Genomic DNA, 27,606 nt, shown 5'->3' with positions numbered 1-27,606 from the left:
ATTGCAAGGCCTGGTACACCGTGTCGATTTATCCCCAAATCTGTTGTGGTACCAGCACACTGACGGATCTTTGTTCCTCGACGCTGACCGGTCTCTGCGCCGGCCCGAAGATGGCGTACGACTTCTACCGCGGTAACCATTACGCGTGCCAGACCTTGATGCGTGCGATTGGTTTTCAAAATTGGCCTTAAGTGACGCTACCTCCCTTGCCAGGTTAGCCATCTGCTTTGCCATCTCTATGGCGTAAGGATCTCCACCTACAGCACATACCTGGGGCATCTGAGGTGCGATATCATGCACCTTGTCCGCTAAATCGGCCAACTCTTCCATCGTGGCACTGGTTTGGGATGCTATCAACGTTTGCAAACCGCTAGGCAAGCGACTAGACCACACCGTTTTCAAAAAGTCGTCCGTTACTGTTTTACCGGCCAACGTACGTAAATGTCTCAAAAGCTGTGACGGTTTTCTTTCTCCTAGCTCTTCATGCTTCATTAATTGCAACACCCGTTTTTCTTGCGACGCGGACAATCTAGATATAAGCTCGGTTTTTAATTTGGTATATCTATTGATCGCTGGAGGATTCGTTATTATATCCTTAACTTCTAGTACGTACTGTTGTTCTAATTGCGACACAATATAATTATATTTCGTAGATTCAGTCGTTATACCCGATACTTCGAACTGAGCTTCCATTTGGCTAAACCATAAAGCGGGCTCGGCGGGATAAAATGGCGGCGCGCGCACGGACACTTTAAACACGGAACCGTTAGAGTCCACGTCATCCGCAGGCGGCTGCGATGCGCTAGCCCCGGCGGCGGCATTGTCTTTTTCACCTTTGCTACCCATGCTGATAACTGCACTAGCTATTAATAGTCACTTGCGTATTATAGTTCAATATCGGAGGTCACCAATATAGGGTGCCTACCGGGCGTTCAAATAATAAATCCGTTGTAGACACACTATGTATAATTTATAAGAGTTTAAGCACGTTTACAAGCATAAGAAAGCACAAGCACAGGTGAAGAGAAAGTACAGAAGATAGTCAGTAGGAAGGAACACGAAAGAAAGCGAAATAACACTAAATTATGCGTAAGCACAGCACTCGCGTCAGTAGCGGATCGGTAAGCGGGGGAACGTGCATTCGCCGTGGAAGTCGAGATCGCACTGCCGGCGCGGCGCGAGCGCCGACTGATATACCGCTGACGCCAGCTGCATGGGCTGTGTAATTCCCAACCAACCGGCTCTCAGGTCGCGAGCTATCGGCTAAGTTAACCGACCTCGGTGGGGAGGTTTATGAGTTTTATAGTTTATTACGATGTGCGCAGTGGTCGCCACAGAACCTCGATTTGAAATATTTTTACGCAATATCTTTTAACTGAGTTGTTCTGAATGGATCATTTTTTTTTCGATAAATATAGTTAATAACACTAGTATATTTAACTAAAATTCCCAAATTGAAAGGGGGCTCCTTTCCATTTTAGCATTTTCGCTCCTGTAGCGTCTTAAGAAACACCTCACTCCTTTCCTCCCCCATGGGTGTTGTAGAAGTCAACTGTGGGATATGGGTTTGACTGTGCCATAGGTGAGAGGCTGGCACTGCAATGCCACATTTTCGTTTCCTTTGAATCCCTTAGTTGCCAAGAGTGGCACTAAAGCTTGTGTGCTTTCGTGTGATCAGCCTACCCCTAATGGGTATACAGGCATGAGTATGCATGTACTGTGTGCGTAGCCGAATGCACAAACGCTAACGAAACGCTCACGGCAATATCTCTTTCGTAGATATCTATCTCTATCGCTCTTGCGTATTTGGCGTGTTGCGTGGCAGAAATGCCATTCTACTAGCAGGCCTGGGGGGTTACCATGACGTACTAAAGACGTTCAGTTTAGGTTGAGAGAAAGGGACATAGCTATAGCAGTTACATAGCTCCGTCCCTCTCTCTCAACCTAAACTGAACGGCTTTAGCACGTCATGGTAACCCCCCTGATCGTAAAACAGTTGGTCGTGTTTTGGCTGGATTATTATTATTTTACTTGTACTTCCTGTCTATGGAGCTTATCACTTTGTTTTAATATATTTGGTTCATATAAAAAATCCAATAATTCACAATCAACCAATAATGGGGTGACCATTATAGTACAAGGGCTAGCTTCGAAAACGCCCATTATGCCTCACGCCAGCAAAATAAGGTCGAACCAGCATCTGAGTTTGAAAATGAGAAAAAAAAAGTGAAATATTTATTTTTCAAGTAGGCATATTACAATGCGCATATAAACGTCAAATAAAGCTACGCCGGCTCTAACACTACGCCACAGCCTCGAGAAGATTTCAGTCCCCCCTCAGTTCAACCATAAACACCGGTTTATGACGAAGACAGATGAAATTTTTGAAATACAAGCAGTCTTTATAAGGCTAGAAGCTTTTGGCTACTCTACTGTAACTTTTTTTAAATTATTATAAATGGGCTTCTTGGCCACAGACTAGGCAAAGACGTGGACTACGATGGAATGAGCGCGCCCAGAAGATGCGTGTTTACCTTATATTTGAAGGTTGTCGGATTGTATGAGCTCGGAAATATAGCCGCTGGCAAGGAATTCCACTCCTTGGCAGTGCGCGTAAGAAAAGAAGAAGCAAAGCGCTTCGTGCGAATTCGAAAACTTAATAAACACAGATCAAAATATTTGGTAAAATAATTTGATTTGTTCCCATAGTTGCATATAGATGGCAGCACCAGTCTCTCTAGCTATCGTAAACCTGTAAAGGTTTCGTATAGGAGGTGCAAGCACCTACTGCTTGCCCTTAGAGTTGGTCAAAAACGCCTAGTCTTACAAAGATGACATAAGAGAAATTTCGACGGCTTCCGCTGTGGCGAGGTGGCCTAGGGGTTCATGGCGTTAGCCCGGATTGCTAAAGACGCCGGTTCGGATCCGGCCTTCACCACTGGTGGTGCTCGTCATTTTTTTTCTTTAATATATGACATCTTATTTCGATTTTTATGTATACCCTTTTCCGCGCTAGCTCTTTGCCTATAATAAAGCTCGTGTCGTTGCCACGTGTGTCGTGTATATTAACTTATTAGGTCATTGACCTGATTATGTCGTTTATGGCTGATGCAGGTTCGCACGCCACAACAGTGTGTGAGCGAGACAACATTATACCTAGGTCTAATGATGCAATGTGTAGGGCTTTAAAAAAAATTCAGTCGAATTGAGAACCTCCTCCTTTTTTGAAGTGGGTTAAAAATTATAAATGGGCTTACTCTTAGCCACAGGCGTGGCCTCCCATGGAGTGAGCTCGCCCTAAAATGCCTGTTCACCCTAGAACCTTAGAGTAATTAAGTTTAGAATTCTTGTTATTTTTTTTATACGCACTGCCAAGGAGCGGAATTCTTTGCCGGTCTATAATTTCCCAGTTCATATAACCCAGCAACCTACAAATCAAGGGTGAACAGCAGGCACCTGGGAGTTCTGGGCGATCCATACATCGGCGTAGGCCACGTCTTCGCCCCGGCTAGTTCCATGAGTAAGTAGTTGCGGAGCCTTTCCAAAAAAAATCTTAAATCTCTTGAAAAATTCACGAAACTTTCACGTAAAATAAACGACTCTTGGAATAAAATACTACTTGAATGGCGACCATGGGGAGAAGAGCGTCGTCAAAAAGACCGCAGATGCTTTGGGCGGACGATATCAAAAGGACTCCTGGGAGGAAGTGGCTCCAGTAGGCCTAGCACATGATGGCCGCGGGAGTATGTCGCCGCGAGATAGATGACACGTCTTTGTCTAATTGTATTAATGACATAAGGACAGGTAGTCTATCTCGCGGCGACATACTCCCGCGGCCATCATGTGCTAGGCCTACAGATCGCACAGAACCGTGACCTGACGAGTGGCGCATGTTGAAGGAGGCCTACACCCGAAGGGTAGAATCAGGCTAAAGAGAAATAAATAAATAAATATTGGGGACACCTTACATAGATCAACTTAGCCCCAAACTAAGCAAAGCTTATACTATGGGTGCTAAGCGACGACATACATACTTATATAGATAAATACATACTTATATACATAGAAAACATCCATGACTCAGGAATAAATATCTGTATTCATCACACAAATAAATGCCCTTACGGCTCAGCCACGACATTGGTCTAAGCGCGACAGCGGCGAGCGGCGACCATACATTGAAGCGAGACACAGCGATGGGACTTTTCATTCGCACATATGGTTGCCGCTCACCGCTGTCGCGCTTAGACCAATGTCGTGGCTGGGCCGTTACCGGGATTCCAACCCAGGACCGCGGCTTAGCAGGCAGGGCGACTGAGCCAGACCGGTCGTCAACAAAGTGTGGAAAGTTTTCCTATGTGAAAATTTCAGAATTTTGGATACTTTCCGTCGGCACATCAGTAAGCCGATTTGTAATAATAATAAAAAGAAAACTGCAGGTGGCTGTCCCAAGTTAGCAACATATCGTTTCCAACTATACCCAGTTCACGTAGGGTAGGGTAGATAAGCTATCTTGTATCTCACTGATAACGGGCAGCTTTCGAGCTTCATGCGGGTCCGGGACTTAACAAACTGTACTCAACTATGTTGCGTCTGTTTTTATTTTTAACCCCCGACCACAGTATAATAAAGAGTACTATCGTACAGTATGGCCACTCCCGCTCCCCGCTGAAAGTGCCGCCCACTCCCTCTCGGTCACCTCACAGTTACCGCCTGTCAAAAACGCGAACAGTCGACCTGTCACATCTCACTCACACAAGCATGGTACGCGTTCACCTACACGAGCTTAGAATGTGTGCTAGGAACGCGCCTCTTTCATATATTTGATCGCTAGTGTCCGAGATGTGCCCCGACGCAAAAACGACGGAGTGTTATAAGTTTGACATGTCTGTCTGTGTGTGTCTGGCTGTGGCATCGTAGCTCCCGAACGGATGAACCGATTTAGATTTAGTTTTTTTTTGTCTGAAAGCTGAGTTAGTCGGGAGTGTTCTTAGCCATGTTTCATGAAAATCGGTCTACTAATATGTCGCGGTCGGGGGTTTTTTCAAAATTTTAATTTTTTAGCTTTTTTACTTGACTTTGGTAAAGCTAAAATCAAAGACATATGTAACTTCGTATAGACAGCTACAGTCTAAGAAAAAAACGTACCTCAGAACCATACAGAAATAGGTACGGTGGCCTTAGATGGCGTTACACCTTTGGGGGATGCTCGGCTAGATGGGGCTAATATTAATATCTGAAATTTTAACACATAATTATCAAAATTTGTTTTTTATCATGCAGAAACGTCTACGAGCGATATTACATATTTTTAAATTAAAGGAAAAATGGAAAAATTCACACCTCTCTCTGTTAAGATCTATTCTTACGTGTTTGCTATAACGCCACCCTAAGGCGGTTGAGAATTGAGGGAAAGCATGGATAAATTCGCAGGTTCGAGTCCTGCCGGAGGTGTGAATTTTTCCATTTTTCCTTTAATTTAAAAATACATAATTATCAAGCTAAGAATATGGGCCAAATTGTCAAAGCTGAGGTTTAAAGTTTTGAGCTTGTGTTGAGAGATGTGTCTATGCACTGTGATTACATTTTTTTTTTTTATTATGGACTGATCGGCGATTGACCCTAGTCACACCTGATGGGAAGTGAAGACAGAGTCTAAGATGGAGCTCACCGATTCAGTAATAGCCTATTCACTCTACGTTTAAAGACCGAGGTCGTATTTATCTGGGAACACCGATGCTGGGAGCGCATTCCATTCCTTTGCAGTCCGCATTACAAAGGATGAGGCAAATCGCTTTGTGCGGATAAATGGAACACTAACCACATACGGATGCATTCGTTCCTCTCGCCTGGACGTCCGAAGATGGAAAGGAGAAGGAGGAATTAGGTCATGCAGTTCTTCATATTCAGGTTTAGGTTCTTCAGTTTCTACATATTTTACTTTGACAGTAACTCTCTATAATACTTTATCCTCTTTGCTAAAATGAAGTACTAAAGCCTAACCAGAAATATATGACTACGCGCCATCTTGCGGAATTTCATTAGAACTATTTTCTTCATACTATAAACTGAACTGTCACCGCATACATCAGAATAACAGCGCCCTCTTGACAAGTCATGTATTTAAATTTATACAGGTTGTGCGTTCTTTTTTTTTTTTTAATATTGGGGGACACCTTACACAGATCAACTTAGCCCCAAACTAAGCAAAGCTTGTACTATGGGTGCTAAGCGACGATATACATACTTAAATAGATAAATACATACTTATATACATAGAAAACATCCATGACTCAGAAACAGATATCTGTGCTCATCACACAAATAAATGCCCTTACCGGGATTCGAACCTGGGACCGCGGCTCAGCAGACAGGGTCACTACCGAGCCAGACCGGTCGTCACTTTATACAGGTGAGCATTTCTTTTTTTTTTTGCCAATAAAAAATTTTTGATTGTTTTAGGGAGTTTTAGGTCAATTGTACTCAGAATCATGAGTACTTTCAATCTCACTGGGAGACAAAAAGTGTCCCAGAATTTCCATACATTTTTATTACTTTCCTCTTTTGTTACCCCATACAACATGTACGGAAAATGGTAACAAAATAAGAAAAAATCGTATGGGACAATTTTTTTAACTACTAGGATTGAAAAAGCTAGTAATTCTGAGTAGAAATAGCATTTTTTTTTTTCAAAAATATCACACTTCATAAAAGTGGCAAAAAAAAAGAAATGCTCAGGTTGGTATGTTTCTTATCAATCTCATGATACTTAGGTACCTACACCTGCCATCCCTAGCACACCTCGGACACTGGCGATCAAATATATGAAAGTGGCGCGTTCCCAGCACACAGTCTAAGCTCGTGTAGGTGAGCGCGTACCATGCCTGTATGAGTGAAATATGACAGGTCGACTGGTCGCGTTTTTGACAGGCGGTAACTGTGAGGTAGCCGAGAGGGGGTGGGCGGCACTTTCAGCGGGGAGGGAGTGGCTATACTGTACGATAGTACTCTTTGTTATACTGTGTCCCTAGTGTGGTGACGGGAGAAGTATTTCCGAACCGTAGACCTTTTTTTTTTTTTAGGGGGGGAAATGCGTTCCGCATACCACTCGGGTGCGAGGGGGGACCCGAGCGGTTATGTGGGACTCCCGTATTGGCTAATGAGGCCACGGTATACCCTAGACCTACGACAACCCTTGTTTCTTGCTATACATATATAACTCACTAGCTTTTGCCCGCGGCATCGCTCGCGTTAGAAAGAGACAAAAAGTACCCTATGTCACTCTCCATCCCTTCAACTATCTCCACCTAAAAAATCACGTCGATTCGTCGCTCCGTTTTTCCGTGAAAGACGGACAAACAAACAGACACACACTTTCTTATTTATAATATTACTATGGATATGGATACCCTGCCCTAATACAAACTAAAAAAAAAAAACCTGCGTCAAACCTCGAGCGAACTCTGACGTGTTAGCCCCAATTTGCAAGTCAATCCAACTGAATCCATCAATGGATACAGGAACTATTGAAAAATAACGTTTTGCAATGTTTAAATAAGTATGTCACCCGATTCTGCGCAGTGGGTCGTATTATTAGAACGGATATAGCATAGATTAAGTGAATTATACTAGATAGATAGATCGAATACGAAGAAAAACATAAAAAATATAGACATGTATTGACAGCTTGAGATTTTCTGAATGCTCCTATCCTATTGTGTAATGTGTAATACACGTACATAATAGGCGAGACGACTAAAAAAAAACGAATTAGTCCGTCAGTTAGATTATCAAAGAATTTCGGACACGTATTTTTTCTTTTTTTAACCGACTTCAAAAAAGGAGGAGGTTCTCAATTCGACTGAATGTTTTTTTTTATTTTTTTTTTATTTTTTTTTTGTATGTATGTTACTTGATATCTCCGAGAATCGTGGACCGATTTTCAAAATTTTTTTTTTGATCGAACGGGTATAACCCCGAGATGGTCCCATTGGCACCAAGTCGGGGTCTGATGATGGGATCTTGGAGAAATCGAGGGAACTCTTCAAATGTTATAGGCACATGTAATGTTCTTAGTGTATTTTTCAAAGGTACACCAGTATTTACGCCTGATGGTAATAATTTTATGTGGCTGAGCTGATGATGGAAGGTCAACTCCTCAACGGTTAGGAGTTAAAGGATAATTCTTTCACTACTGTACATATATTCGGACTGACACATATAATATCACTAGGAACCACTAAAAATCAACAAATAAATTAACTTTTTAACAAAAAATAAAACCGCCTTCAAAAAAAGCGTGTTACAAAACACGGAGAAACTAAAAAGCCAAAAATAATAAACCTTCGAATTCAGATTTCTTATCGGATTGCAATAATCTAAACATCCAAATTATAAATAAATCAATTATTTTTGGAGTCGGGGCCAGCCTGCGTATGGTTGGGTGGGGCAAACAGGAAATAGCAAGGCGACGAACAGGTCTGGTACCGACTACAAAAATAATTGATTTGTTTATAATTTGGATGTTTAGATTATTGCAATCCGATAAGAAATCTGAATTCGAAGGTTTATTATTTTTGGCTTTTTAGTTTCTCCGTGTTTTGTAACACGCTTTTTTTGAAGGCGGTTTTATCTCGTAAACGAAAAATGACGACGTTACAGTGCTTTGAAGTTTCGCGTGACGCCTAGGTTATTACATAGAAATGACGATGACGTCACAAGCCCCCACTCCGGAACTTTGATGCTCTACAATCTCTAGATCTTTGTATTTTTTCATCAATAATTAAAATAGAAAAAGGGAAAAATATGTGTTCAGTATTTTGGGACGATCTAACTGACGGACTAAACAGATTTTTTTTATACTACGTCGGTGGCAAACAAGCATACGGCCCGCCTGATGTAAAGCGGTCACCGTAACCTATGGACGCCTGCAACTCAAACAGTGTCACATGCGCGCTGCGGCGCGTTGCCACCCCATTAGAAACTTGTACCTACATTCCCTTTTGCTGCGTTAAGTACACACTACACAGCAAAAAGGAGTGTACAAGTTCTAAGGAGGGTTCGGGTTGCCGACGACTCAAACGACAATAGACGGAACAAGTTAGTTCCGTAAGTCCTCCCGTCATCAGCACACCTCACCCTCGTTGAGCTCTGGCAGCCTTACTCACCGGCAGGAACACAACAATATGAGTAGGGTCTAGTGCTATTTGGCTGCGGTCTTCTGTAAGACGGAGGTACTACCCCAGTTGGGCTCTGCTCTAGATTCGAGCGAGACGATATCCGCTGTGCTGTGCCCTACCACACAAAGCGGAATATCATTCGCTATACCCTACCTCCTACAAGCCATTGCCATTTTTTTATGTAGTCGTCATCGTATTCCCTATTTCCACGCGAATGACTGGCTGGTCGTGTATTCACCCACGCACACAACGACAACTGTATGCTCAATGAGCTAACAACTGCGACACGCCTGTCGGCTTGTCCGCTTTTTAGAGGCAGAATTGCAGGGATAGCACATGATTGGCGCGAGAGTATGTCGCCGCGAGATAGATCACACGTCTTCTTTTAATGAAGAGGCACACTGACATTTTATCCCACCAGGCGGCGCCTGTGCAAGCGTCTAGGCCAGCCATACTCAAAGTGTGCTCCGCGGATCCCTAGGGCTCCGCAAAGCCTCTCTGGGGGCTCCGTGTGAATTTTGGTTACCTGATATGCAACTTCAACTCTCTTCCATAAAACCAAATATTCACCAATTGTTAAACAATAAAAAAAAAACACTTTCATGTAATACCCCACATTAGAATCTAAAGATTAGATTTTATTATTATGATTACTTATTAAAATAAAGATTGCAATAAACAATTTTTTTATTTATTTAATTTAAGGGTTACCTACGTCAGATATTTTGCTTTCTAAAAGGGTTCCATAGGAAAATAAGTTTGAGAACCGCTGGTCTAGGCATATCACTGTCATTCATATGTGAGTGAGAAAAAAAAATGTCTTCTCGATCTCACGTATGAAATTCTTTATCTGATCAATGGACGCTCACGCTCAGGAACGCCCCGGCTGTCGTCCACCCAGTGAGCCAACGGATGCCAGGCGTTTCTTACATCCGATAGCGGCCTCCATTCGGTCAACATTTGGTCTCAAAGAAATATTTAACTTTATGCAGGGGCGGCTCACTCCGCGATTCTATCGCCGCGCTACAAGTACATGCTGGCGGCCGCGAGGTCACGGCCTAATCATGGGTGGCGCGCATTCTCACAGAACGCACGCACTTTCTATTGTTACTTTACGTCGCAAGTTTTTTTAAGGTTCATATGCGTTTTCCGCGTGTGAAATGGCTAATAATGTTTAGTTAAATAAATGTCATGAATAAAAGAAATACCATAGGATATTTTTACACAGATCTACTTATTGATTAAGTCCCCCGGAAAGGTTCAATAAGGGTCCCCCCACATCTAGCGTCTCGCGAGCGTCGCGTCGGGCCAACTGTATGGGCAAAGCCTGACGCCGCGTCGACGTCGCGTCGACGCGAAAGTGCCAGCAGTCCTGGAGCCCACCGGCCTGGCTAGGGACGACGGCAAGAGGCCTGACGGTATGACACTGGTGCCTTGGAGCATGGGTCGGCCGCTAGTTTGGGACGCTACTTGTGTTGATACACTGGCGCCGTCCCATGTTCCGGTCACCAGCGTTGCTGCTGGCGCTGCGGCATCCTCAGTCGAAAGCATCAAACGCCGCAAATATGCCATCCTAGGAACCAGCTACATATTTGCGGCGTTTGGCGTTGAGACCTTGGGGCCATGGGGGCCCAGTGCCCGTCATTTTTATAAGGATTTGTCGTCTCGCCTGATAGAGACCTCAGGCGACCAGAGGGCTGGCCAGTATTTCGCGCAACGTATAAGTATCGCTATACAGCGTGGAAATGCTGCCAGCCTTCTGGGTACCTTGCCCATTGACGGCGATTTAGGCCAAATTTTTTATTTATAAGTAGGTTAGGTATTTAGTTATTAAGTAGTTTTATTATGTTTTTATTTGTTTTATTCATTTATGCAATAAATAAAAACTTCTATTAATGTTGGAAATTAAACAAAAATATATAAATATTTAAAGTCACACACAGGTCGAACGCGATTAATTAACATTATTTTTACCTGGCCGAAACGTTGGGAAAAAAGTTAAAAATAATGTTAATTAATCGCGTTCGACCTGTGTGTGACTTTAAATATGTGTACAAAGCGCGAGAACTTAAAGTGTAATATATAAATACTATACATATATGTACTTAGAAAGTACCCAAAACCTGAACATAATAGTTTAACATTTTATCTGAGTATTAATTCGTTTTAATCCATAGGCAACCCTATCGCCGGACGCCGCACACATGAGGCTCGTTTCTTTGTAAAAAATTTGTAGGCATTTAAAAAGGCGGCATGTCGTGAACATTAAAGCAGTGGGCCTTCTGTACTTGTATGTACTATTATATATTCTGTGCTTTATGTGACAGTGGTCGTCCAATTTTATTTTCTCTGTTGATTAATTTGTCTTGAGCTTTTGCTATCTTATGGCATCTTCTACCTGAAATCCCTACTCTATGGTAATTCCCAAATCTGCGATATTTGTCAATAGCTGGATCTGCGATTCTAATCAGGACTAATATAAAAATCAGGTGCCATCTTTTATTCATCTTCGCACTATTTTTTTTTTTTGTTGTTTTTGTTTGGGCAGCGGACAACGCCCAACGGCTTTTTCATCTTTTGTTTTAGCAGTTAGCAAGCGAAAAACAAAAATGTTGTACTGGCAAAAATAATTTTTGTTTCACACATTTTATTTCTGACTATGTCAAGTAGTTACTTCTCGAAATCTTTTTAAGAATCCTAAACTGGTTATATTTTTATTCTTTGTCTCTGGCTATTACGGTCGAAATTCTGTATTAGGAGAATTAGACACTTTTATATTATAGATATAAACTACCCCGTGTATAATTTAGATCGGTGTTGGATATGGGCATTTTCAAAAATTGGGACTCAAAATTAGTGAAAGTTGTTAACAAAAATTAACTCGATGTCAGTTTTGTGACGACAATTAAACGTGATATTCACGAAATTTCAATATAAATATTGCTTTAGCGTTAATGTTAATTACATAAACTATACTATACTAACTACATTTAGAATATGAAAAAAAGTTGTTTTTTAGACAAGTTTTATTCTTAACTAGTTTTTTGCCCGCGGCTTCGCTCGCGTTAGAAAGAGACAAAAAGTATAACCTATGTCACTCTCCATCCCTTCAACTATCTCCTCTTAAAAAATCACGAACATTCGTCGTTCCGTTTTGCCGTGAAAGACGGACAAACAAACAGACACACACACACTTTCCCATTTATAATATTAGTATAGATTAGTATAGATTGTCGTCATGTCGTCACAAAACTGACATCGAGTTAATTTTTGTTAACAACTGTCACTAGTTTTGGGTCCCAATTTCTGAAAATGCCCAAATAGCTATAAATAGCGTTACGTTACGTTAAAATGTAATTACGACAGCACGCGTCTCATAACTCCTTTCAATATTTTATTATTAGTGCTCGTCGTCCTCATCACTTGTGACTGAAATAATGTCTTGTTACGTAGGTATGTCAGAATGAATTTTGAAAAAAAAAAGTAGAACAGCTCTTTCAAAAATGCAAATTTTAGGAGCACGATTTGTTCTTTTATTTCTTTATACGCTAAAACTATTAATACTAAAGATTATTATCAACAAACAACACTAACAGAATCGACAGAAAGCTATTTGTCAAAGACATAGAAAAAACCGTCCAATGGCGTCCGATCGTTTTGAATTTCAAATTTGGAACGATTGAAATGCGCGCAGCCAATAGGTCAGCGGAATATTGGCATCGTATAAACTTTTAGTTTGCTCTATGGTGCATCTAGGTGTAAGTTTTTTTTCTATGGTACCTATAGTACCTGTATTGAAGAATTGGACTGTTGGACCAATCTTTGGCAAAAGTAGCTTGGCGGTAATGGCGTTACCTACACGTTTATAAAATAGGGATGAGTATATTCCTTTTCACCGCATCAACTAATAAACCCTCTCTTGATAGTTCAAAAACGGATGAGAAAGTTACATTTTATCCATAGGAGTGCACATTTATTTTATACTTTTAACTTGATGTCTAAAGCTGTGGCTGTTACAGTACAATTAACGTTAAAATACAATAAATTGATGGTTTTCATTTAGTTAAATGTTTTACAGTTTGCATTTGCCTCGTGTGGGTCCCATGAAAATATGTGTGTTTTACTCGGTGGCAAAATTTGTTTAACCTACGTGCCTTGAACTCTCGCAACGCTCTAGATTCCACATTCTGAGCCACTCGCTACGCTCGCGGTTCAATATTGGAATCATTCGCCTGCTCGGATATTAATTATGACACGTGCGATTGAACAACTTTGCCCCATTTTTAAAACAAAGAACTGTTTTTAATTTTTTATTTTTTATTTTCAGATCGCATCCCTGAAGAGGCTTACAGCAGAACTTGAAGCCACATTGCAATCTGAGGTAAGTCATTCCTTATAAGAAGAGTTATGAATCAATGAAACTCAGCAGATGTCTGGAAATTCTCGTACAAAAAAAAACCGGCCAAGAGCGTGTCGGGCCACGCTCAGTGTAGGGTTCCGTAGTTTTCCGTATTTTTCTCAAAAACTACTGAACCTATCAAGTTCAAAATAATTTTCCTAGAAAGTATTTATAAAGTTCTACTTTTGTGATTTTTGTCATATTTTTTAAACATATGGTTCAAAAGTTAGAGGGGGAGGGGACGCACTTTTTTTTCCTTTAGGAGCGATTATTTCCGAAAATATTAATATTATCAAAAAAACCGGCCAAGAGCGTGTCGGGCCACGCTCAGTGTAGGGTTCCGTAGTTTTCCGTATTTTTCTCAAAAACTACTGAACCTATCAAGTTCAAAACAATTTTCCTAGAAAGTCTTTATAAAGTTCTACTTTTGTGATTTTTTTCATATTTTTTAAACATATGGTTCAAAAGTTAGAGGGGGGGGGGACGCACTTTTTTTCCTTTAGGAGCGATTATTTCCGAAAATATTAGTATTATCATAAAACTATCTTAGTAAACCCTTATTTATTTTTAAATACCTATCCAACAATATATCACACGTTAGGGTTGGAATGAAAAAAAAAATCAGCCCCCACTTTACATGTAGGGGGGCTACCCTAATAAAACATTTTTTTCCATTTTTTATTTTTGCACTTTGTTGGCGTGATTGATATACATATTGGTACCAAATTTCAGCTTTCTAGTGCTTACAGTTACTGAGATTATCCGCGGACGGACGGACGGACGGACGGACGGACGGACGGACGGACGGACGGACGGACGGACAGACAGACATGGCGAAACTATAAGGGTTCCTAGTTGACTACGGAACCCTAAAAACGATTTTAGTAAACCCTTATTCATTTTTAAATAGCTATCCAACAATATATCACACGTTGGGGTTGGAATGAAAAAAAAAATCTGTCCCCACTTTACATGAAGGGGGTGGGGGGGTTACCCTAAAAAAAACATTTTTTTCCACTTTTTATTTTACCACTTTGTCGGCGTGATTGATATACATACATATTGGTACCAAATTTCAGCTTTCTAGTGCTAACGGTTACTGAGATTATCCGCGGACGGACGGACGGACGGACAGACAGACATGGCGAAACTATAAGGGTTCCTAGTTGCCTACGGAAGCCTAAAAATTGCGAACGCTAAATTCGGTGACAGACTGTCTGGTGCAACCGACCCACTGGGTGTTATAAATGTTATATCATACGGTATGACAGTGACAGCGTGATGGCATTGATATAAGCGGGATGTGATATTATTTGATTTCATTATGTCCAGTCCAGACCGATACAACCTTTAAGAAAAACTGTGCTTCCATGTTAAAGTCAATTTGAACCCTCTTCTGGTGTTGCAGGTGTCCAATTGGCCACGGTAATTGCCTACCATCAGTATTTTTTTCTGCACATTTTATGAAAAAAAAAACTTCAACATCAAAACAGAGGTGTTGCATTGTCGACCTTTACATGGAAGTATGCTCTTTTCTCAAATGTCTTATATACTCGTACATAAATCCATAGAATGCCTATTTCAAAGGGTTTGCGTCTTTGCGGGTTTTTTGAGTACGAACTAAGATTTCGTCCCCAAAATGATGTAAATATTTAAATATAGTTCCATTTTCCCCTGAACCTTTTGAACTCATTCAAACCCCATTTGGTTTACAACGTTTGGGAATCGAACCTTAGACCTATTCTGATACATATTCGGTATGTGAACATTGTGCCTTCGTCCGATACATATCTAAATAAATTATGCAAACACATACATATTTATTGCTTCCTGTGCTTTGATTTGAATGCATTCGATTGCATATTTTGGGATTTTTAGTTTGATTTTAAATGAGTTGAACCCTGGCTTTTACCGAAATCAAATCAATTCTGAAGCTTATTGTCAGGATATCTATATGTTGATGATGTATTTTTTATGTTGCTAGGTACAGTAGGTACTTGCTAAGTATAAATTACGATATTTTTGAGATGACTTATAGTGAATGAATCCTTGAGGTCGGTTTTTTCTGGTGAGAAAATATGAAAGTATGTAGTATTAGCACTACTAGTACCTAATAGCACATTACGATACAAGTGTGAAGAAGAGGAAGTTCGGAATCAGTGAGTCTTTTTGATCGACACGAGTTACAAATTCCTTCTTCTCGCGTGTATCGTACGATGTTTTATTATATATGCTTCTTTGAAGTTTCGACATATACAGACAACATTACTACTATGTGTACTAGTGCGAGAAAGATAGCAACATATGTACCTACTGTAATATGTTTTTCTAAATTTATCGAGGTTACAAAGGATTTAAATCCAACTAATCCAAGGGGTCTTATAAGGTCAGCAGTTCGCGTCGTTTATCGCTTTGTACCATTTCTGAAACTCGCTGTCTGTGAACTCATGGTTACTGACGAATTCCAATCAGAACACTCTGAAGGCGATTTTTGAATCTCGCATACGGGATTTTGTCACTAAAATACCGGTTGAAAACGGTGACTTGCTTATTATTTTCAGTGACAATTTTCTGAATTCGAACGCGTGAGACTCAAAAATCGGCCCGTCTGTCTTGTGTCCCGTGACGTTATTTTAGACCTTTTCCCCTCACTAGCTCGGAAACACGTGTTTTGTCCTTTAATACCAGCGGGTAAAAACGCATTTTATCCACTAGTGGGTAAAGTAATTTGACCTTGAATAAAGTCAAATTAACTGCTTTAAAATTGATAAAAGTAGGTGAATCTAGTAATTAAGATGATTTACCACCTGTGGAACTACTGGAAGCAGTGATAAACGCATTTTTTGCGTTGTAGTTTCCTCGCTATAGTGAGGGGAAAAGTTTTGTGTTACACTCGGGTGCAAATGTATTTTACTTCTCGTGTGTTAAAAAACTCGCAAGTTCAGGATTCTATTCTCGAACCACTCGCTTCGCTCGTGGTTCAACTATAGAATCCTTTCACTTGCTCGTTTTTCAATTCCACACTCGGCGTTAAAATACAACTTTGCCCCCTTGTATAACAAATAACTATTATTTGTTCGCGTTCGAGTTTCCCAGATTGTATACTTTCGCTGCCTCGTATACGTCTATGATTTCTGCTAGTTCGAAGTAGTTCGAACTTCGAATGTGTCAGTTCAAACTCGCTTGAAACTTTAATGGAATGGTAAGGGATATGATATGAATATATTTCTGCTATAGACGTGGTTGGTACATAATAGTTTATTTAACAAAACAAAGGGTGAACAGCCTAAACAAACAATGTTAAAAAGAGTGGGAGATACAAATAGATAAAAGTATTGATCGCGTATAATACTAGTGATAAGAAACGTTATAAAAGGACTGATTAAGGACCGTTTGGGCTTCGTTGGGTGGTGACGGACGGACGGACGGACGGACAGGTAAGTCGTAGATGTAAGAAAAATTTGTGTCTAAGGGCCAGTTGCATCAACCACATTCGACAGACACAGCAGACATCTATGGAATTTCCCATACAATAAAATTTAACGGATGCTTTAACAGTGACAGACGGTTTGGTGCAACCGACCCTAAGTCTAGAGACCGATAATTCGGTTTAAAAATGGCATCTTAAAAGTGTCCATTCATTTAGAACCTAAGAAGAGATGTTAAGAAATCTCTTACTGCTTGTCATTTTGACATGGTTGTAGAGTGGCCTAGGGTTCCAATTGGTTGACTGAACAGAAAATTGTTATCAGGAAACTTTTCAGCATATGCAGTTGAATAGGTGTCGAATCGCTCGATTGTTTTTCATTGTCATAAGATATATTTATAATCGATAAATTGCAAAGTTAAAACTGTGAAATTCTATACAACACTAGCAATGATTCATATGATTTATAGTTTTTATAATTTTATTACCGTTAGCAACAAAATTGATTGTCAAATACTTACATAAATAGATTTCTCATAACTAACACTGTCAAGTGTATCATTAACCTTATCTCAAAGGTATAAGTGTTAGTTTATATACTTATTACTTGCTAAACGTTTATTATATCGTCGCGTACGTACACTTGCGTAAATATAATCGTGTGACTCGTATGTACCTCTTGACTTGAATCATGCCATCCAAGTATTGAAAAGTTTTCTTGGACGTTTAACGTTCTTGAAACTTTTTTGAATTATGCATAAGAACCCTTCTTCGAAAGAACGTCAGTCTAATTGAAGCGTAATAATGCAGTTACAAGGTTTGCTTCGATTTTCGTTTCTGTAATTTTTTTGCCTTTGCAGTTCAAAATTCACCTCTAGCTAAGACAGCTATTGAAATCGGATTATCTGTACTCCCAGATATTACCTTCAAAATTATATATTTTTTCATAAAAAATATCATGTTCTTCGCTTCACTATGATGTAGTTATTCAGCAATGACGTCACAAATCCACACGCCAGGATTTAAGTAATTCAGGTCGACTGGACTTATCTTTATCTCACTAGTTGAGTACAGAGTCAACATCTTGAGTATATTTACTGAATTGCGTAGTGTAAGTGTTATTGTGTGGATTGTTATCTTTAGGAATAACTCTGGTCCTAGGGTTGAACCTTGGGGAACACCTGGGTCAAAATTAATTCGGGATTTTGAATTATGTCAAATTTAACAATCTTGTCCTTTTAAAATTAAATACATATACCTTAAAAAAGTACGTCCTTTGTTTTGTAAATATATAAATAACAGTTAATATATTATTATTATTCAAATGGTTGGCATATCATTTGCTTATGTAAAATACGTTTTTATTGCAGAATACGGTAGTTAAAAATGTAGGTTTATTTAAAGGTTTTATTGTAAACTTACAACTTAGTCACGATTAGTATTTAATAGCATATTCATGTACTAAGTCGAGACCTAAAAACGAGTAGGACTATTAAATAACATATAAATCTACGTGTTGTTTACGACAATAAAAGTTCGTAGTACGATTTGGTTCGCACTTATCGAAATCCCAGTAGATAGGTAACTGTGAGAAAAAACTCTCTCTAAAACTGCTGAAACTTAATAAACACGAATATAGAACCTTCTACCCATACAACCATTTCAGTCGCAAAATCTTCAAATCAGTAACTAACTGTCAAATGTGACATAACGCGTGGTAACGTCGTGCAAACAATGCGACCGTATTGATACAATAACAAAATGTAGTCGTCGTGTGCACTCGTTACGGTAACAAAATGTGTACGAATTTGTGGCTGTCAATGTCACTATCAGAATGACTTTTAACGACACTTTATTAGTCGACGTTTGCACACATAACGGTAACAACATGTGAACGAATTTGTGGCTGTCATTGTCACTGTCAGAACGGTTTCTGACAGTGACATTGACAGAATTTGTACACACATGTGTAGGTCTGATTACCGAACTGCTCCTAAACCACTGTATCCGCAAATGACAATCTGAAATACGAAGGTTTCTCAAACTGTCTTGTGAAGTTGTGGACTGGTTGAATCATTTAAATATGAGCGAATTAAATAATAATAAACGACGACGACCATTTAAGCACTCTTCGACATTTTATAGAAATGTGGGAAAGTTAAGAAAAGTGCAGAATGATAATACAAATAGATAAGCACTTTATAGTCACTTAATGTATTAAATATACACCGTGTTTCACTTAACACTAAAAACCTGAAAACAGTTTGTTCAGAATCGAGAGTAGAATCGATTGAGCTATATCTTGATGGGGGTAATATTTTTATTTAAATTAGTATTATTAGTTATTTTTTACGTGCCCATTCTATTGTACTCGTAATACAACATTGTGTATATCGCATTGTTAGAGGTTGTTTACCTTTTTTCAGTATTTAGGGGTATTAATACTGGCCGGTTACTTGGACGATTATTTTTTCCGCTACTAGTTTGACGTTGTTTGTCAGTTTAATCTTAATTATGGAGTTTAGAAATATAAGGAGCAAAAGCTTTAAGTATCAGAAGTGCACATATAAAAGAGAAGATAGGTGGCGCTGCAATAGCAGGGAGATAAGGGTTTGACAATCTCTTAGCCTTATCGGTAGTGACCCCGCCTACGGAGCAAGAGGTCCCGGGTTCAAATCCTGATGAGATCTTTTTTATTTATTTCTACTAATATTTTTCTTCAATTTTTTTTATTTTTTTAATGTCCAAAAATATTTTGTTTTGTTACTACTTTTCGAAATTTCATTCTCAAGACTTACAACATTACCTAAGAATCCTAACATGGGGCAAACAATGTTAAAGGGCTTAAATTAACATTTGTCTGAATAAAACAATAAATAAACACAAATAAAAATACAACAAAAAGAAAATTAATGTATAAAAAAAAAACAAAAAGCAAAAAGATCGCTGTCAGAATCGAACCCGAGAACATCTGCGTACGAAGCCAGCGCACTACCACGGGACTACGTCTTGACTTGCTCAGTCTGACGAAATCAGCCTAGAGAAAAGAACGTCTAATGTCATGTCACATCGCTGATCATTGAGCGAGACGTGCGCTCCAAGCGGAGAGACTTGTAACTGCAATTACAAGGCCTCAGCCGGTCATTTTTGCGATTGTTGTACTTCGACAGATGTTCCTCCTTTATACTTCTATACTCCCTGATCTTAATGTTTATCATAAGTCATAACAAATTGAACTCTTACATAATTACAACCTTGTCATTTTGAATATTGAGTTTATTTGCTTACTGCGATTACCTGTCCAATTTGAAGTTTACTGTGACAAAGCTTTAAAGTGTTTTACAGTGACATCTTAGCTGTCTATTGGTAAACCTTATGTCGTTGCAGTAACGTACACAAATAAATAGTCTTATGGTTTATGATGGTAGCTAGCAATTATTTTATTGAGTGTAGAGCTAAAAGTCAAGTAGAGCTGTACAGAAAATTAAAAATTCAATTAAAAAAAAAGTAACGATCAGATTAAAAGATGAATACTCTAGATGAGTTTAAAAAAATAAAAATCAGTTGGGGTGTCTGAGGTTTTGAGTGATACCGGAAACACCGTGTATAATTTTTAATTCTTATTGATAAAAATGAAGTGTAGTGTTGCTTTACACAATAAAAGTAGGAATCAAATGAAATAGAGTATTTACTGTGATATTAATAGAATTTCTGTTGCGCAATGATAGTTTTTTTCAGTACAGATGCTGCTTTTTTTAACGCAGTAGTGCGAGCAAATCAAGCAATGATTCATTTCTTGTCTGGTCGAAACTCTTAGCTTAGATTTAGGTACTGAAAATCGTCGTACGATACACGTGCGAAAAGGACATTCACAACTCGTGTCGATTTAAAACACTCCCTTCGTTCGTGTATTAATTTATCGCTACTCGTATCGATTTTCCTCTTTTCCGCACTCGTATCTACAAGTATTTTGTTTGGGTTACAAAAAAAACACATTATTTACTCTACTAGGTTTTATTTATGTCTCTTTAACATTACAAATTTGTAGACACTTATCTATACAAAAATCTTGACAAAAGAAGTACAGATCGCTGAAATTAATGTTGATAGTAATATTAATGACGACTACTTCAACAAGTGTCAATTGTGAAATGCCGCAAAATACTAGTTGCTCTATAGAAGACCATAATAATATGATCCCCGATCCTTTACAACGCAGCAGCTCGGTACGCACGTTACAATTTTTTTTTAATCTTCTTTAGTGAGGGCAACTGAGTACGACGGCATATTTAATTGTTTATAAAGTTTGAGGATACCTGGAAAAAATTAATACAAGAAGCCATTTTGAAAATATAATAAATATTCACTGCTTTCGGTCACGCGTGTACGCTGCGACCATTTTGCGACCGTTTGTCGACCGTTTGGTGACCGTTTGGCGACTGTTTTTTACATGGAATATTACCGTCTTAATCCATATTTTAACAACTTTATTGGTTTTCTAGGCATTATTTTTATTATTTCAGTATAGTATATGCACCGAAGCACTAAAACTTCACCAATCAATATACATAACACGCAAACACCGAGTAGTCAATAATATTATTACTGGTTAAACTGAGGTAAATTGATGGCGCGTTGATAAATTTAGACTTATTTTATGAAATCACTCGAGCAATTTAATTGGCCATGGTAATTAGCCCACATTATATTACAAATGCAAACAATATTTATCTTTAACAAATTCTTACGCCATTACATTTTAATGTCAAATGATTTTATTTCTTTTTTACTTTGACGTCTCTGACAGTCGCCATGTGAAAAGAATGAAATGAACGAATGATTTTGGGAAAGTAGTCGCCAAACGGTAACAATGTGTGCACGCGTAGTGCACACTTCTGTCACTTCTGTGACCATTTGTGCCTGTTACCAATCGTCCCCATTTGGGTCGCCGCGACTAAACGTCGACCGTACTGCGACTAAGCATTGAGACCCGAAGACCTGTGTGTACACAAAATAGGAGGATTTGCGTAGGAACGGCGACCGATTATGGTTATATGGGTACTGTGATTATTTAATAAGAACTCATGTTTTTATTTATAAACAACATATATAACCTAACCACAAAATTAAAATTGTGAAAAAACCCCCGACCGCAACCTAGTGGACCGATTTTCATGAAACATGACTAAGAACACTCCCGACTAACACAGCTTTCAAATAAAAAAACTAAATCGAAATCGGTTCATCCGTTCGGGAGCTACGATGCCACAGACAGACACACACACAGACAGACAGACAGACAGACAGACAGACAGACAGACAGACAGACGGACAGACAGACAGACAGACACGTCAAACTTATAACACCCGTCGTTTTTGCGTCGGGGGTTAAAAATAGTACAATAAACACTTACATTAAAACTTATAAATAAAAAAAATGGCCCAGGTCTTGCTCGTTGGGTAAGGTGCCCAGCAGGCTGGCCGCGTTGCCCCGCTGGATAGCAATGCTGATCCGCTGAGCAAGGTATTGGCCAGCCCTCTGGTCACCAGAAGCGTCAAAGGCGCTTAGATAGCTCCTTGTAGAGGCAACGCGCACTTGGCCCCCCACGGCCCCAGGGTTTCGACCCCAAACGCCAAATTTTATATGTTGTTTATAAATAACTAACCTAACCACAAAATTAAAATTTTGAAAAACCTCCGTCTGCGACATAGTAGACCGATTTTTATGAAACATAGCTAAGAACACTCCCGACTAATTCAGCTTTCAGACAAAAAAAACTAAATGTAAATCGGTTCTTCCGTTCGGGAGCTACGATGCCACAGACAGACACACACACACAGACGCCGGGGGTTTTTGCGTCGGGGGTTAAAAACATGAGTTCTTATTAAACCTTCTACTTAATTAAGTTAGTTCAAGTTCTGCGATGAAACCCGATATAAATATGATTCTAAGACTAAATACGAATCACTTTGACAATACCATAAATAAATTCTCTAGTCACAATAACTTACTGTGCCACCGATACCGTATCTATGTAAAACATCTTTGTAACTATGTAAATGTCGTCATACATGCACAAAAACTGCACTACGACTATTTAAGCATACAAATGCAAATACAGATTCGAAAATGTAAATTTTGTGATATATTTGTATTATCAACCATCGCCGTATCCCTTGACAAAAGGTAGAAAAACACGTCCCAGCGCATAACTAATTGTAAATACGAACCTCTGAACTCGGCGCCTCTATTGCATTTTCATGAAGGCTCACTCACACACACGCAATAAACAAGCATACGTGTCTGTGTTAAAGGCGGTACTGAAACTCAGGCGCCGCCTTAAAGTCAGTCGATGTGCGGACGTCACAGCGAACGGTCACCGATTTTGTCGCGTTCCAAATTCAAAAGTGACAGTTAACGCAGGATTGAGCGAGGTGAGTCTTGTTTATTCTTTTTTACAACCGGCCAGGTATTTTAAAAAGGTTTTGGTTTTTGTCAGCCAGTGTGAAGGTGGTTTATGTATTTTTTTTAATTGTGATGATTCATTGGAAAATACACATGTTTTGTTTAACCTAAGATATAAGCGACATAGTTTTTTTTTCTATATTTTTTTAGTTTATATGTAATGCTTTTTGTGTCAAGCATATTAAAATATCATTACCCTGGTGAGTCAAGCGTGTCTGTCATTTTTCATATCATGTATGAAATATTATATTTTCAACAGACAGTGCTCAGTACCTACTTTAATGTTAACTCAACTGTTCGACTCTACAAATATTGTGCTTCTCTTTTATTCATATCTGAAAGAGAGAGAAGGCAGAAACAGAGTGTAGACTGTAGACCATTGCTTTTGTACGACATAATGCTACGATAAATATTTATCCTTTAGCGTCCCATGGTTCCAATACTGGTACATAGTATCTACAGTGGAAATGATCTAGATTTTTTAGTTGTCTATCGAGCTATCGAAAAAAACATAAAAGACTTCTAGTGCTAGGGCCAGTCAATACATAATTTTGTGTAAATTTACCTACTTTTTTATAATACCATTTGTGTCATTTTCAAGCAAAATGTTTGCAGAAATTACGCAAAAACATTGCCCTGAGAAAAGTCTTCTAAAACAAATAAAGTTCTTAAACTTGATGATATAATAATATATTTTAGGGAATAAAAGTTTATTTTTCTTCTGCGCCATATTGACTTAGCACTGTCAAAATCGCAGCCAATTTGGTCTGACTTGAGCATAATTTGCTAAGTCAAAAACAGCAAAAAAATTAACTAAATAGTTATGTTTTATGCTATTGATATGAACGTATTTAAAAACAAAATTTTCGTACTTTATTGTACCTTTCATGGTTTACCAAAATGGTGACCCTATACATTTCAAAAGTTTCGACCGACTCAAAATCAAAGATGGCCGCCAACCCATTCAACCGGCATAGGAAAAGAGATTTCCTTTAGCGTGGAAACCGGCATTCGTGCCAAGGACCCCAATTACCAATCGAGTATCTGTGCCATCGATAATTTGAACAACTAATTTATGACTATCGTTGCACGCTAGTGCACTTTGAAATACGGACAGCAATGCGTGAAAAGCAAAAATTTGTCGTTGATGCTTTTTTTTAATTATAAATGGGCTTACTCTTGGCCACAGACTAGCCAAAGGCAAAGACGTGGCCTACGAAGGTTACGAATCCTACGATGGTGTGAGCTCGCCCAGAAGATGCCTGTTCTGGTTCACCCTTGATTTGAAGGTTGCCGGGTTATATGAGCTTGGAAGCTTAGGTGCTATTCAGTCGGTTGTCATCATCATCCTCCTTGCGTTATCCCGGCATTTGCCACGGTCCTTGGGAGCCCGTAGTCCGCTTCATAGTCGAATTGTGTAGGTCTAAAAATGGCACGTGACGTGAAAATTTTCTTTGACAGGATTGGTCCATAAGACCCAAGGATGGGTTTAAGCAGTGGAGCCTATCAGCCTCATATCAGCCATTTGCGGAGCATAGGCTTCGCTTCTAGTACGTCACTTGTCCTGATCTGTCTCATTGTCTCATCCAGATGACCCGCAATTTTCGCTAGCTTCCTTTCTTTCATTATATCAGCCCCTTTATGCATCCAATGCTGAGCATAGGCGTCTCTTCTGGTACTCCACTTGTCTCGGTCCTGAGCTAATCTCATCTAGTTGTGACCCGTAATTGTCACTAGCTTTCTTTTTTACTACCTAAACTACCTTTCATCATATCAGCCCTTTATCGCCCAATTCTGAGTATAGGCCTCTCTTCTGGTACTCTACTTGTCCTGGAGTCCCGGACTAGTCGTTAGTCTCATCCATAGTTGTGACCCGCAATTTTCCGGAACTACCCTTTGATGTACCTTTCAAGTTATTTTTGTGGTCAGGGGCCCATTTCTCGAAGCTACAAGTTACAATTTACAAGTGGTAGTCACTGTCTAATATGACAAGTTGGAATGAGACTTCCGCTTGTAACTTTCAGTTTCGAGAAATGAGCCCCAGTTTTCGTGAGCAAGGATCCTAAGGATACGGGCGGGCCTTGCTCATGCATTCTGCCGCCAACAGTGTTCCCTTAGTCGCCTGTCGCCTTATACGACACCCACGGGACGAGATGGATGGATACCGGCACAAAACGTCACTTTCAGGTTGCCTCTTATGTAACCATGGCAACGTAATACTAGTATTTAGTTTTTTTACTCCCGAACTGTTATTCGTCATTTACAGGGTCGTGCATAGATCTTTAAAACCCTACTTAAAAGTCTATTCCCCTAAGCCAGCGACCGTCGGCTTTCCGCGCATGCGCGCAGTATCGAAAAAACTGAAAACGCATTGTTTGGCTCTGTAACCATGGCAACGCATTGTTATAACGATACTGCGCCCCACCCACGCCGCTCGTCTTTTTTGACCTCCTTTAAACGCCTGCTGCATAAAATACTATTTCATACACTTGATATAATACTGGTGGTTCTAAACCGATTTGCTATGACCAATTGGTAACGATAAAATGCTACGACACGGCTTGAAATTGCGAAGCTAACTCCATTAAAGTAATACAATAGGCAAACGTAAATCAGTGACACGCAAACTGCAGGCGGCTCTGAAAAACTTACTTTTTATCTTAGTTACATACATAAATACATACATACAATCACGCCTGTGTCCCATAAAGAGGTAGTCAGATCACATGAAACTACTAAAGCTTCAGTGCCACTCTTGGCAAATAAGGGGTTTTTATCTTATCTACAATTAACAGCAAAAATAACTTAGCCCAAAGAGCATCGAGTATATGGGCGAATCCCCTTTTTGACCGACATTTTTAGTGTCTCTGGCGTTACTCAAAATGTTTCTGGAGTTACCAAGAAATCGAATTTCTATTGAACAAATTACTGTCAAAGTCACAATGCGTAGACTGCTATCTCTCGACACAGGCTTAAAACTTTTGAACCCCAGTTTTGACAATGTCAATTGATATGTTTTAAAATGATATTAGCCTATTTTCTTATTGGAGATCTTGACTAAAGGTCTAAAGCTACGAAGGATTATCAAAAATATCATAATAAATTTAATAACCCTTGGTAGACCAAGGATGGTTCTATGCCACTTACCTACATCGCTTAAAAAACTCGCTACATGAAGTCAAAAGCTAATTCCTTAAGATTATCACCTATGCATCCTAACTGTCAAGGTAGTGCAAAGTTAGCCTGGTCAAAGTCTAACTACCAACTTGTTGCAATTGTTACAAACAGGTCATCCTACAGTAAAAACCGAAAATCACGTGACCCATCATGTAACTATGACATTGAACGCCATCTATTTCTAAATAGACTTAAGTCATACTAAACTCAGTGGCGCTTACGCCCTTCTGTTACCGAGTCAAATGTAATCACAGATGCAGTAAAATTACATGGCTGCACAGTGCACACGCCATTCCATTGTTCGAATGAGATGGCAGAATTAGAAAAAAAAAACTTAATTGTCTGTGGTAAAAAATGGCGGATGGGAAGGGGTATCTGATTTATTAGAAATAGTTGGAAATGTAATTAGTAAGTGTTAATTTTATTAAAAATGAAAAAAATGAGGAAAGGTTCGGACGAAGACTGAAGAACCTTCTGTTGGAAAAGGAACTATACTCAGTAAAAGAATACATGCAAATAATAAAATAAATTATGGACGATTTTTCTTAGACATTAATTATTTTCTATTATAATTTTAATATTGACATTGATATGTACTAATTATAGTACTACAGCTTTACTCTTACATTTCCGTAATTTATTTTTTATTATTTCTCATTATTCATTATTCTATATTGTATTATTGACATTGGTTATTTTTGATTTGTACTATGTAGTACTAAACCTGTATTTATTTTATTTTTACCAATATGACATTTTAATATTTTTTTGTTCACACTACTTTTTTCAATTTTTATTTGTAATTTTAATTTTATTATTTCTTTTGTAACGATCGTTATACGAATAGTAATATAAGCTGAAATGTAAATTTTAATTGTGTGAAATTTGTATAAACGAGATAAATAAACTAAACTAAACTATGGTTTTTCTTGAATTAAGTCTATCTTGACAGTATATA

General features: G+C 39.0%; 1 protein-coding gene across 2 annotated transcripts in view; it reads left to right on the top strand.

Moving 5' to 3' along the window:
* LOC125237249 (thyroid receptor-interacting protein 11-like) overlaps nt 1-27,606 on the top strand; it is a 122,345-nt gene that overhangs the window by 5,609 nt on the left and 89,130 nt on the right. The window contains exon 2 of one of the 2 annotated variants that reach the window (XM_048144264.1): nt 13,507-13,560. In XM_048144264.1, the coding sequence (XP_048000221.1) occupies nt 13,507-13,560 (54 nt within the window). Of the gene's footprint in view, nt 1-13,506; nt 13,561-23,366; nt 23,441-27,606 lie in introns of those variants that run through there. The other variant, XM_048144265.1, reaches the window with a different exon arrangement.

The sequence above is a fragment of the Leguminivora glycinivorella genome, chromosome 20 (assembly GCF_023078275.1).
Source record: "Leguminivora glycinivorella isolate SPB_JAAS2020 chromosome 20, LegGlyc_1.1, whole genome shotgun sequence".
NCBI lineage: Eukaryota > Metazoa > Arthropoda > Insecta > Lepidoptera > Tortricidae > Leguminivora > Leguminivora glycinivorella.
Note: the sequence above shows the minus strand (reverse complement) of the source record. Positions and strands in the feature narration are given on the sequence as shown.